The sequence below is a fragment of the Esox lucius genome, chromosome 23 (assembly GCF_011004845.1).
Source record: "Esox lucius isolate fEsoLuc1 chromosome 23, fEsoLuc1.pri, whole genome shotgun sequence".
Taxonomy (NCBI): Eukaryota; Metazoa; Chordata; class Actinopteri; order Esociformes; family Esocidae; genus Esox; species Esox lucius.
The window spans coordinates 22,946,045-22,958,716 of NC_047591.1; the positions used below are offsets into that span (position 1 = coordinate 22,946,045).

At 41.4% G+C, this 12,672-nt stretch overlaps 1 protein-coding gene across 16 annotated transcripts in view; it reads left to right on the top strand.

The window, feature by feature from the left end:
* Positions 1–12,672, top strand: part of LOC105020523 (transcription factor 4) — a 167,429-nt gene that overhangs the window by 76,818 nt on the left and 77,939 nt on the right. For all 16 annotated transcript variants that reach the window (XM_029117083.2, XM_034290132.1, XM_034290136.1 and 13 more), the window contains one exon: positions 6,717–6,778. In XM_029117083.2, the coding sequence (XP_028972916.1) occupies positions 6,717–6,778 (62 nt within the window). The remainder of the gene's footprint in view (positions 1–6,716; positions 6,779–12,672) is intronic.

Below are 12,672 nucleotides of genomic sequence, written 5' to 3' on the forward strand. Positions count from 1 at the left end.
TCCGACCCTTCAGTCCACCTTAAAGAGGAATAGGTGGCTTAACCCTCGCCCCTCCGACCCTTCATTCCACCTTAAACAGGAATAGGTGGCTTAACCCTCGCCCCTCCAATCCTTCATTCCACCTTAAACAGGAATAGGTGGCTTAATCCTCGCCCCTCCGATCCTTCATTCCACCTTAAATAGGAATAGGTGGCTTAACCCTCGCCCCTCTGACCCTTCATTCCACCTTAAAGAGGAATAGGTGGCTTAACCCTTGCCCCTCCGATCCTTCATTCCACCTTAAAGAGGAATAGGTGGCTTAACCCTCTCCCCTCTGACCCTTCATTCCACCTTAAAGAGGAATAGGTGGCTTAACCCCTTGCCCCTCCGATCCTTCATTCCACCTTAAAGAGGAATAGATGGTTTAACACTCCACTGATCCTCCACCCCCTCTGTCCCTCTCTGTCACCCCTCTGAACCCTCTCTATGTCACCCCTCTGTCCCTCTCTATGTCACCCCTCTGTCCCTCTCTATGTCACCCCTCTGTCCCTCTCTATGTCACCCCTCTGTCCCTCTCTATGTCACCCCCTGTCCCTCTCTATGTCACCCCTCTGTCCCTCTCTATGTCACCCCTCTGTCCCTCTCTGTCACCCCTCTAAACCCTCTCTATGTCACCCCTCTGTCCTGCTCTATGTCACCCCTCTGTCCCTCTCTATGTCACCCCTCTGTCCCTCTCTATGTCACCCCTCTGTCCCTCTCTATGTCACCCCTCTAAACCCTCTCTATGTCACCCCTCTGTCCTGCTCTATGTCACCCCTCTGTCCCTCTCTATGTCACCCCTCTGTCCCTCTCTATGTCACCCCTCTGTCCCTCTCTATGTCACCCCTCTGTCCCTCTCCATGTCACCCCTCTGTCCCTCTCTATGTCACCTCTCTGTCCCTCTCTATGTCACCTCTCTGTCCCTCTCTATGTCACCCCTCTGTCCCTCTCTATGTCACCCCTCTGTCCCTCCTGCAGCTCAGTCCTCCCGTTTCCTTTCATTTCACCTGTTCTGCTGTTGTTTATGTATAACCTAGGAATGCATAGACCAAGAGAGACCAGATTTTAAAATGAAATTACTAAAATACGTAAATACATTGTTTAATCCAGAGTCCGTTTGGGAAATCTGTCTGGACAGTGCAGTCATGTCTTCTCTGTCAAGAACTCTCTTAGAATCTTATTTCATCCTGTTTCTGTGAGACTTTGACATGTAAAAAAACCTAAATATAATAGATTAACTAAACTAAACTCAAACTTGATATGGATACAGCCATCTGCAAACCTGGTTATGGCTTTGTTTTCAAAAAGCTATTGGTGTATTATTTAATTACAGCAAGAGTATACTTTTTCTCATTATTTATCAATGCATTTCAGATAATTAAAAATTTGAAATGTACACACAGTTCTGTACCCCAACATTTTAACAACTAACCTTGTCCAAACAAAGCTTTTTACTCATCATTTTTCATACAATTTTTATGCAGTATCTATTTTCAAATTTTCACTCAGTTGTGGATGTTATTTTAACCCCTCTTGATTTTGGATCTATACTATAAGTCACTGGTTTTTGTTTCCATATTAACCAAAGAAATCCAAAAAATATGAGTGTCTTAAAATAAGTTTAAACTTGAAGTTTAAAGTGACATGCATTTAAATGCATCATAGCAAATAACAGATTAAAGATTAATTTAATATCTGGCTGGTGTCATGCTTTTAAACCCACCATCATCCAGCACTGCAGTCAGACCTTCTGAAATCCACTTTTTTACTCTTCTGAAAGCCTTGAGAAGAACCTCAGAGCAGCATCATTGTTATTTTTTAATTAGCCAGCACTTAAGACGTCTGACGCTACCAGCCACGTGTCCTCTGCTTATGTATTTTAGATCAAGCAATGTATGCTAACGTCTTTATTGCTGGTTGGTCGTTTATTTTTATGTTCCCTTTGAATTTGTCTGTGACCCTGTTTGTTTTTTTCCCAGCTGTTGTAGGCTGAGATAACTGAGAGCATGTGAAGGGCCGGGTTTGTAATGTAGCCTAGTCTATTTAGGTACGTCCACTTATCGCAACAAAGGGAGGACCATTGTTTTTTTTTACGGGGACACGCTGTGTGATGCTGAATCTCAGAAATACAACCCTTTAAAGTTTCTTCCAAAAAGATTAACTACATCCCCATATGTAGTAAATGAAATGTGTAAATGTGGTTGATAAATGCAGTGGTTCATTATTTAACACACCTGTAATTGTTAATTAGTAATTACTTATAAGACTCATTTCAACTGTGTTTATAAATCCTAACCAGCGACATTCTGCGAGGCACCGAGTAAAGCCAAATGTTTGCATTGTGATCTCTCCAATAAACCCCCCCGTTCCTTGAGCCTTGCGCTTCCCTCATCTTCTTATGTGAAAGTTGATTTTACAGGGGCTGGTGTGACAAGATGGTGGCTTTGGGCGTCTTAGTGTGGAGGGCAGGATTTTTCTGGGATTTTGGCTGTGAAGCATTCTCAGTCTTACCCGAGTAACCCAAGGCAACCGTGGATTGTCATCCTAACCCAGTTCAACCCAAAGGCACCGAGCAAACAGAGACACACAATCCTCCCTCCTTCCGACTCCCGGCCAGAGAGGGGGACAGACAGATCAAATAGGCCTGTGTAACTGGATTATGGAGCACTGAACAGGAGCAAGGAAGTCCTTGTACTGAACAGGAAACCTTCAGTATTTGTTTTCTTGTCTGAGGAATAAAAAAAACATTAGCGTACATTTTCTGAAGGAATTGCCCCTGTCAACAGACATGATTTCCAAATGATTGTTCATTATGGGATGCCTCATAGCACCAAGAAGAGGTCTTCCTTCCTTTCACTGTGTGCTTAATATCAGCGTTATTGTACGTGGTGGAGACTTTCAATTTTTTTTTTAATAGTATTGTAAGATGTGACACTTTTAATTTTACATAAGTAAACAGATATTTTTCTGCACCTGAAATGACATTGAGGTAAATTGTCATTTTCTGTCCTTCTATATGATGTAGATTATTGTTTGAATGTTGGGGAGTTTAGGCGTGTGAGATACCATGGGTGTATTACACTCTCCGCTCTGCTCCTAAAGCCGGCTGGAGCCTCCTCTGGGCATGCCCCTGGGGGGGGTAACTAGCGGCAGCACCGCGCCCCTGCCCTCCGACTGGCGCACTGACACACGGTAGCTCTGCCACATCTGACGGCAGTGTCTTGGCACCCTTCGGCATGGAAGCAGACACAGGAAACCTCTGTTCTGGCGCTGCCGCGTAGGAATATTCTCTCGCCGCGCGCGTCGTGTTTGCAGTGTGAATCTAAATGATTCCCTGTAGATTGTTTAATATAAAACTAAATTTAAATTCAAGAATTTAAATTATAATAATTATAAAATGAAAAGTGTGTATTGCTGTAGTCATTCAGTGGGGAAAACTGCATTTGTTAGATCCTTCATTTATATTTTGTTTTGTGTTACAGTCTACTGGGAACCTTTTTTTTCACACACTGAAATTGGTGCTAATATTCAGCACTGCAGGTTTTTTGTAATAATTGAATAAAATGTGTTTTGTTGAAGAAAAATGTTTTGACAACATAATACATTTTAAAAAGACAATTTCAGAAAATTGTGGGAAGCAACAATTTTCAGAGCATGATAATGAGGTGCAGCTAGATCACAAGTTTAAATTAAAACAACAACAGCATTTTATCTAATTGCTCAGCTGTAAAGACAACAGAAAAATATAAATGGAGTGAAAAAAGAGGATGGGGGAAAGTATTTTCTTTTATTGACTCAGTTCCAGGGAGCTGCAGTTTTTGCAAATATATTTTCATCTCCGGGAAATGGAAAGGTAACATTTTTATTTTGTTGCTTACTCCTGAAGGGCTCAACAGCTCAATATGAAAACACACCTCAGATCACTATGTCTCCCAAAACCAGCTATAGAACACCACTTTGACCAGAGTTAAAGTAAACACCGGGAGCTTCATAAATATACAGTTAACATTGTCTTGACCGAATCATCCTGAAAGTTACTTCGGATAACAGCGCCTACATTCCAACGGGCATATACATTAAAAAACATGGGATTTGTTCTTTACGGCACGGGATGTTAATTAGCAGGCAGCATGTTGTAAATTCAGTATACGGAGTGGCTTTTGTCTGGTGACTTCCAGGAAGGAAGACGTACACATCTTTGTGTATTCATTTATAATGTACAAGGGCCCTCTCCGGTATCATTCCTGCTAATGGGTGTTCCTGAGCGTCATGTTTTTAATGCAACACTACTTGGCCCTGGCTGCAGTCTTTCTGTAGCACTATTCTGTGTGTGTGTGTGTGTGTGTGTGTGTGCCAGTCCATCCAAACAGCCAACCCCGGTATTGGAGGTAATGTCCAGTGCCTCCCGGTTTAGTGGATTATCTGGGATTTGGTGTTCCTGGGAGATGCGGCAGCCTAGCAGGCTACAACGCCAGCTGAAAGACCTCGGCAAGAAGTCAAAACCACTGAGCTTTTTTTTGGTCTCCTTTTCACGTTGTTCTCACCAGGAGTAAGGAGATGACACGGCTGTCAGATTGTCAAAGTGGCTTTACAGTTTCAGACTCAATAAAATAATAAAATCCTGAAAAATCTTGCTGAAGTTAGGAAAAGGGGGAAGCTCTGTTTCACTCCAAATCAGATCCAGTTTTAGTTAATATTCAGTATTGTAGAATAGATTCTGAAACATGATTAAAACACCCAGCCGACACAGAGTTGTGTGTCACTGTGCAGGATGCACATATAACACAAGGCTCTGATCTCTTCACTGACCTTATCCTGTTTTGTGGTGTTCTGTCTTGTAATACCAATCCTTAAATCCTTAGGTACTCTTACAACTAAATTAAAATACCAGGGATTTTTGCTTGTGTTCAGCAGGCTCTCGGATGCTTGGAGATGCTGGGGTCATAAAGGTCAACGGTTCAGTGTTATGTAAACCCTATTTGGTCCAATCTGTATGGGGAGCTTCTCTGCTCCAGGGTTGAGAACTGAAGACCTGTCTAATCATTGCCAGAATGTTTCATAGTATTGATCAGGAACAAGTGATCAGGAACAAGGGCAACATTTATTCTTTCAGGTTTTATTTAAGAAGTCAAATGAGATTTTACTGTTGTCAGTATGTTGAAAAGGTTGTTGATAACCAAATCGTGAACAATTTCCAAAAAGGTCTGTTTCTGAAAAAAATAAAATAATATTACGTTTGCCTGAGAGGTATTCCAGTTGGAATGCAAGAGAACGTTTTTGGAAGGTTGTGTGTGTGTGTGTCCTGTGTGTTGTGTGCATGCAGTAGTGTGAATGGACTGTGTGTGTGTTCAGCTTCGGTGTGTGTGTGCCGTGTTCCAGCGTGTTTGTCTTTGTGCGTGCGCCAACATAGCGGGCTGCTATCTGAGGCTTTACTGAGCTCAAATGACGGTCAGAGAAGCTGGGAGCTTAAATCCAGTCACCCCCGGCCGACTGTACGGACTACCCCTACTGGTGTTGAGGAGCTGTGTTGAGAGCTGGACGGTGTTGTGGCAGTTTTAGGTTTCTGGTTGAGGTTACGGTTAGGTTTAAGATTAAGTTTAGGGTTAAGTTTAGTTTCAGGTTTTGGCTACAGGTTAGGGTGGTGGTTTGACTTAGGGAAAACTATGTAGAATTGCAGGTCCAGAAAAGGACTGTAAGACCGTGAGTCATGTCACCCTATGAACGTCATAAGTCATGTCACCCTATGAACGTCATAAGTCATGTCACCCTGTCCCTTATAGCAAAACATGGACTATTTGCCCTTATTGGGACATGTATCTGGTCCTGAAGAGGAACCAGTCATTTCTGGCTTAGGGTGAATTTGGGTCACTTTTAGGTTCAGGCATTTCCAGGTTAGGTTTTAGGGCTTAGTTGAGTTCTGGGGAAATTGTTAGGGGTTAGACTAGGGTTCAGGAACTTGTATTTTTGGGTTAGGCTGTTCTATATTCGTCGATGTTTTAGTTCCTGTTGGTAAATAGTAGTTTATCCTACTGCTTGATCTCGTTGCGTGGTGTTGTTTCCATTACATGTCCTTTCATTTATGTATTTCAGACAGATCTGTTTGCATTCTGGTGTTCCCACTGCTTCTGTCACTGTCCGTCCTCTGCTCTCGTTGAATTGGGGGAATTTGCACAGAGACGTAAAACGTTTTGTGGATACTGTGACAGAATGAAAGAGTGTTATGTAGAACCCAGATCTCATAGCACAAAGTACATCTGTCTGACTGCTTGTGTGCGGATCTCTGTCAAAGCAGATGTCTGTCTGGTACTATCCTACATGCCGCCCAGGGAATTAATGTAAAATGAACGTTACTGAGTATTTGTTCCATATAGTGACGAGGCACAGCTACGGAGTCTCAGCAGTAAGCTGAGTTATCCTGTTGGATCAGGTTTAGCCTGCTTTCATTGTCTGTTGTGAATGTGTTTTGTTGTTCTGTTGGCCCATTAGCCTCCAGCACAGCCATGCATTGTTTCATAGGCTTGAAGCCCACAATTGTATCCCTAAGAAGCTAAATGATGCACAGATGCGCCAAATTTCTCTAAATGCTGAGTCATTTGTCTTGTAGGTTTATAACAGACCTTGAATTTGACTTTTTTTCTGACATTTTATTGAGGAAAATAGTGTCTTTTAACATTTCTCTTTGTCACTCTTTCCCTCAGGTAAAACGGACCGAGGATCCTATTCGTATGGAAGAGACTCCAATCTGCACGGGTGTCATCAGGTATATAATACTTTTAATATGGTCACTTTTCATGATTACCACTACATTACCAGGGTAATGTATTCAATGGTTAAATGTGTTTTTGTCCCAAAAGGTAAATTGAGTGTTTATATTAAAAACAATTTTGGTGACATTTACCTGGAGTTCTGAATGAGATTTAGGTCGTTGGCTAAAAGCTGGATTGTTGCGGACACCTTCCCTGTACTGCTTCCTGTCATGAGTAGAATGGTGATAGAACTTGGCCTGTGGTTGGCATGGTGATAGAACTTGGCCTGTGGTTGGCATGGTGATAGAACTTGGCCTGTGGTTGGCATGGTGATAGAACCTGGCCTGTGGTTGGCATGGTGATAAGGCTTGGCCTTCTTTCTCAACAAAACCGATGTCCTTTATCTGTCTCTACAATATTACTGTAGTAAATATTGAAACCTTATTTCTGTACATTACACTCCTAGTACTGTAGTAAATATCAACCCCATACTACTGTAATTGATGTGGTTTTATTATTAGTATCTAAATAATAAAACCATACTAGTGTAGTAAATATTGAAATCATAGTATTGTAAGAAATATTAAGCCGTAATTCTGTACCAGATATTAAACCCATAGTACTATACAATACATTAAGCTTTTAGTATTTTACTAAGTATTAAATCCATAATACTCTACATTAAATTAAACTCATAGTTCTGTACTATATATTAAAGCCATAGTACTGTACAATACATTTAATTCATAATTCTTTACTAAATATTAAAACCATTTTGCTGTACAATATATTTAACCTATAGAACTGTATAAACATTAAACAATTGTACTGTACAATAAGTTTAACCTGTAGTATTGTTGTTTTAAATATTAAACCTAATCTACTATAACTCTAAATAATAAACCTAAAATATTCTAACTAAATAATAGACCTAAAGTTTCTTAGGTCTAAATATTAACCACTACAATACATTGTGCTGCAATGTTTCCTTGCCATACATCTGGACATTCTATGTGTCACTAGCTCTCGGTCTGACCTAGGCCGGAGACAGAGAGAGTGTGTGTTTGTGTGTGTTTGTGTGCTGATGTGTGCATACCAGATGTACCAGTTGCATTGGTGTTGCGTTCATTCATTGTAGGTACAAATAAACAGAGCTCTTAAAGAAGTTTTTATGGGTTTATATGTGTTTTATGAGTTAGTGTTTCCTATACTGTCTATAGGTTGGATGAGATAGTGTTTCATATTATATATAGGTTGGATGACTTAGTGTTTCATAGTATTTATAGGTTGGATGACTTTGTGTTTTATGTTATATATAGGTTGGATAACTTAGTGTTTCATATTATATATAGGTTGGATGACTTAGTGTTTCATATTATATATAGGTTGGATGACTTAGTGTTTTATGTTATACAAAGGTTGGATGACTTAGTGTTTCAAATTATACAAAGGTTGGATGACTTAGTGTTTCATATTGTATATAGGTTGGATGACTTAGTGTTTCATATTATATATAGGTTGGATGACTTAGTGTTTCATATTATATATAGGTTAGATGACTTAGTGTTTCATATTATATATAGGTTGGATGACTTAGTGTTTCATATTATTATATAGGTTGAATGACTTAGTATTTCTGTTAATTCTGAATGTCTGACACTCCATCCAGTTATTAAAATAATATACTTTACATAACCTGAGGAATAAGGTCAGAGGGTATAGGGTTAACCTTAGGATTAAGGTCAGAGGGTTTGGGCTTAACCTTAGGGTCAGGGTCATGGTTAGGCTTAGGCTGTCAGATACGATTTAGCCAATATTCACCTTGGAAGGCACAACAAGGACTCATTCAATCAGACTCTTAACTGTAGTGCTTGGTGTTATTTTTTACCTGTTAATGTCTGAGGTTGGTTCTATATTACTTTGCCACTGGTTAATATACCCCTTTGTGTCTCTGGCTCACAGAGATACACACAAACACACACACACACTCACACACACTGATTTATTGTTCCATTTGGTCTTCAATGGTTCCTGGCGGCTAGCCAAGGCCAGTCAACTACCACGAGAAAATGAACAGGCTGTTTAAGCAGAAAAAATATATACACATTATACACACACACACATACACACACTGACGCGCACGCACAAACACACACACACACACTGCCACAAATACAATTGTGCAGTCTGACACCAAAGCATGCCTACATTTCTATCAGGGCTCCTGAAATGTGTTCTGGGCTCAAGCTGAGGTTAGTACCTGTGGCAGAGTCTTCCTCCTGACAAGCCCATTCACCAGGCAGCCAAGTGCACTTCATCGGGTGCCTTTGTAGTGTGTAGGGTGTCATTGTGGAGGTGCCCTGAGAGGCTGGATTCCGCTGTGAAAGTGTTCGGTGGATGTGAGTTTGCTATGTGAAGTATGTTAGCTATGTGCCTGGATGGTGGGTCAAATATTTACAGGCAGCACAGCTCTCTGGGTTCAGCCCAGCTCTGTGTGTGTGTGTGTGTGTGTGTGTGTGTGTGTGTGTGTGTGTGTGCGCGTGCTTAGCAGAGGAAATGATGGTCGCTGCCAGACTGATGTGTTCTCACACTAACACGAATCTTCATCATTTCCTCTGTTCCCTTTTTTTCCTCCCTGTCAGCTGGCAGAGACCTCGTCAGGGTTGATAGGCTGGTACTCTCATTAGCCAAGTTCACACAGTAAAAAAGGAATTATAAAAATAAAGGTTAAGCGCATGGCTTCTGTATCGCTCAGTGTCTCGATAGTGTCTTCTCTGTTTTCTCATCCTTCTCTGGAGTGAGATTCCCTCGGTGGAATTTAACCAAATCCACATAAATATAAATCATTGTTCATATTTCTTGTTTCTTCACCCACCAGAGACAACCATGTGTTTGTTATTAAGGGTTCCTTGAAGGGAACATTGACGGTGAAGTGTGAACTGTGTTGCTATGTCATGTTCCATCCTGGTGTTACTGGCAGCGTTTTTTGGGGTCATTTCTGCACCCAATTACAGTCAGTCCATTCTTGTGCAGGTGTGTGGACGCTCCTCAGCCAGCCAGTTGAATGTGCATCTTTTAAAAAGAGTTCAGATTTGGGGTGTGCCTGGATATCCTTGTAATATTATCCACGGAGGTGTTGGATGTCTTATTCCCCGTCTTAGAAATAGCAAAAGCACTAAGTGGATTTCTTTTGATTCAAAATGGATTTTGGAGACTGCGGCTTCATTCCAAATTGCACCCTACTGCCTTAATAGTGCACCGCTTTTTTACCAGAACCCTCTTGTCCCTGGTGAAATGCAGTGCACTACCGAGGGAATAGGGTGTCATTTATGAGTCAGCCTGCGAGTTAGTTATCACTCTGCCTATCAGTCCTGTCTTACATGGTCTACATCCATGAATCAGTTATTTATTTGACTTAGTAGATTCCACCACCTGTTTTGGACATTATTTGACACGGCAGCGTGTTGGATTGGTGTTCATTCATATCACATCGGTACTTGAATATCACCAGCTAGGAATGTTGTGGGAATATCTTTGGAATGTGTTGGTGTGCTGGGGGCCATTGTTGACTGCTACGCACACACACACACACACACACACACACACACACATACACACACACATGCAGTTCTAGTGAGAGGTTTCTGTCTGGGACCTGTTTACCGAAGGGTGTGTGGGCGTGTGTGACGTGTGTGTCCCTTGTGATTTCTTTCTGCAGGGGGGATAAAGTTTGCGTGGGTAGTTTGGGTGGTCGTTTTGGTGGGTGTGTCCTACGAAAATTCTGAGAAATGTGACCGGTTTAAAGAGCTCATCAGTACCAGTAATAACACTGCTTTGAGTGTGTGTGTGTGTGTGTGTGTGTGTGTGTGTGTGTGTTCTGGTCAGTATAGGCTGGAAGAACAGGTGACTGAGGGAACTGGACATCGCTGCTGTCAGTTGACAGCAACTCATTTCCAGCACAGAGACTTTTATTTTTACCAATAACAGACTTAAAGCTATTAAACTTTAAGCTATTTAGAATTTTTTTACCTGGTCCTGGAGTTCACAGAGTACGTTGAGGAGATTTACTGCTTTTTAAGTCCTTTCAAATGGGCAAACATTGCTTGAAAATAAAGGGTTTCATCAAAGACAGCTGCAAACAGTAGTTGTGAGTTGAAAGTTAAAAGGTGAATACCGATTCCTTTATAGTCTCTCTAAAGAGCTGTTGGATTGGTTGTTCCAGAAGTGAATGGATTGAATCTAATCCTAACTTATTGTTCTTAACAGTGTCTAACAAGCTAACTTTTCAAAGCTTCTCTCAGGCTAAAGGCGTACAGGTATTCTTTTTTCTTCTGGGACTGGTAACTTTTCATTGTTAGCATATTGTCTATAATGAAATGCTCTTGTGAAACAGTGGAATGTTTCTACAGACTTCCTTTCCTACTTCGGTTATTGTTCATGGTTCTATTTTCGTCTGCCAGAAGAAGAAAAAAATAAATGTAAGCACTTCTCACCTTCTGCACTTTTGTTGTTTGAATTGTTTTATGAATTAAGTTTTATGTGATTATTCCACTTATTTCATTGTGATGCTTGACTTCCCAGCGAGCGCCTATCTTCTCACGTTAACTTGTGTTGAAGTGTTAATTGCCCCTTGTTAAAAGCTGAGCATCAAAAAGGCCTGGTAGGTGTGTGAAGGAGGTTGGATTTTGTGATCAAATGACACACACACACATTGTGAATGTCAGTATGACATGCCATAATCCTCCACTTCCTGGTTCACCTGCTGTTCATTGAATTAACTCCAACACAGCATCCTGTTTTACCAATCACAAACCCTGCATCCCAAAGGCCACCCTGCCCCCTTCATAGTGTGCTAGATAGAGCATTGAGTAGGGGATAGGGTACCTCTTTTTGGAGGAAAAACTAACACATCCCACCGACTCCTTCTCTTCGCTCAGATTCCTTATTTCGCACATTCCCCGGATAAACTGTTAGTTGATAATTAATGTGCTCTTGCTTTCCCAGCCTTAGGAATTAGAACTGGGAAGTGGATTCTTAGAATAGTCTCCCGTACGAGGCGCTTGCCAAGACACTGTGTTGTCCAGTTCGATGTTCACGTCAAACCGATAAGAACCTGAACACTGACCGTCATGGGGAAAATAACATTTGGGTGTTAAGTCTTTTGAACAAAGGGGCTTTAATATCCTGTTCTTTTCTTTGCACCGTACCTATTTTGGATGCAGTGGTTGTTAGCTAGAACTCTCATTTACCAATGTTATAACAATGTTAGCCAACGGTCACTTTAACTGGTTGAAGTCTAGGTGATTTTCAGTACAGTTAAATGAATATGGTGGTTCACCTCACATCGTAATGCTCCCTGGTTTGTTGATGAAACATGATCATGTTCCTGCTTCCGGGCTCACAAATATTCCCTGGGGTGTGATTACACTCCTCAGAAATGCCAATAAATGGGAAATATTTATACATTTATCTTTACATTTTCAGGCGTGTGACTGAACAAATTTAAGCGTTTTGTAAAAGCGTTCCAGAATTTGACGGAAAGATGTCTGTGGCCATTTGGATTCCCTGTTGTGGCCAGGTGTGGTGAGGTGAATACTGACGTTCATGTTTCATCCATCTCTGCCTGGCTTTGGTCGGGTCAGCCTGGTGACAGGTGTGTCAGCCTGGTGACAGGAGTGTCAGGGCGTCAACACACCTGACAACAAACAGCCTATTACTGCAGAGGATATTTCTGGGGCAGGTTGCCAGGTGACTGTTGGGTCTTGGAGATGAGGAAGTGGTGGGTGATGGGTGGAGTAGGAAAAACACCTCCATCCGCTAAATTCAGAGCATTGTTATCTCTCCTGTCAGTCCTAAATGTACTGTCGGGCGTAGTCAGCAATGACCTGTGATAGTGAATGGGTGTGTC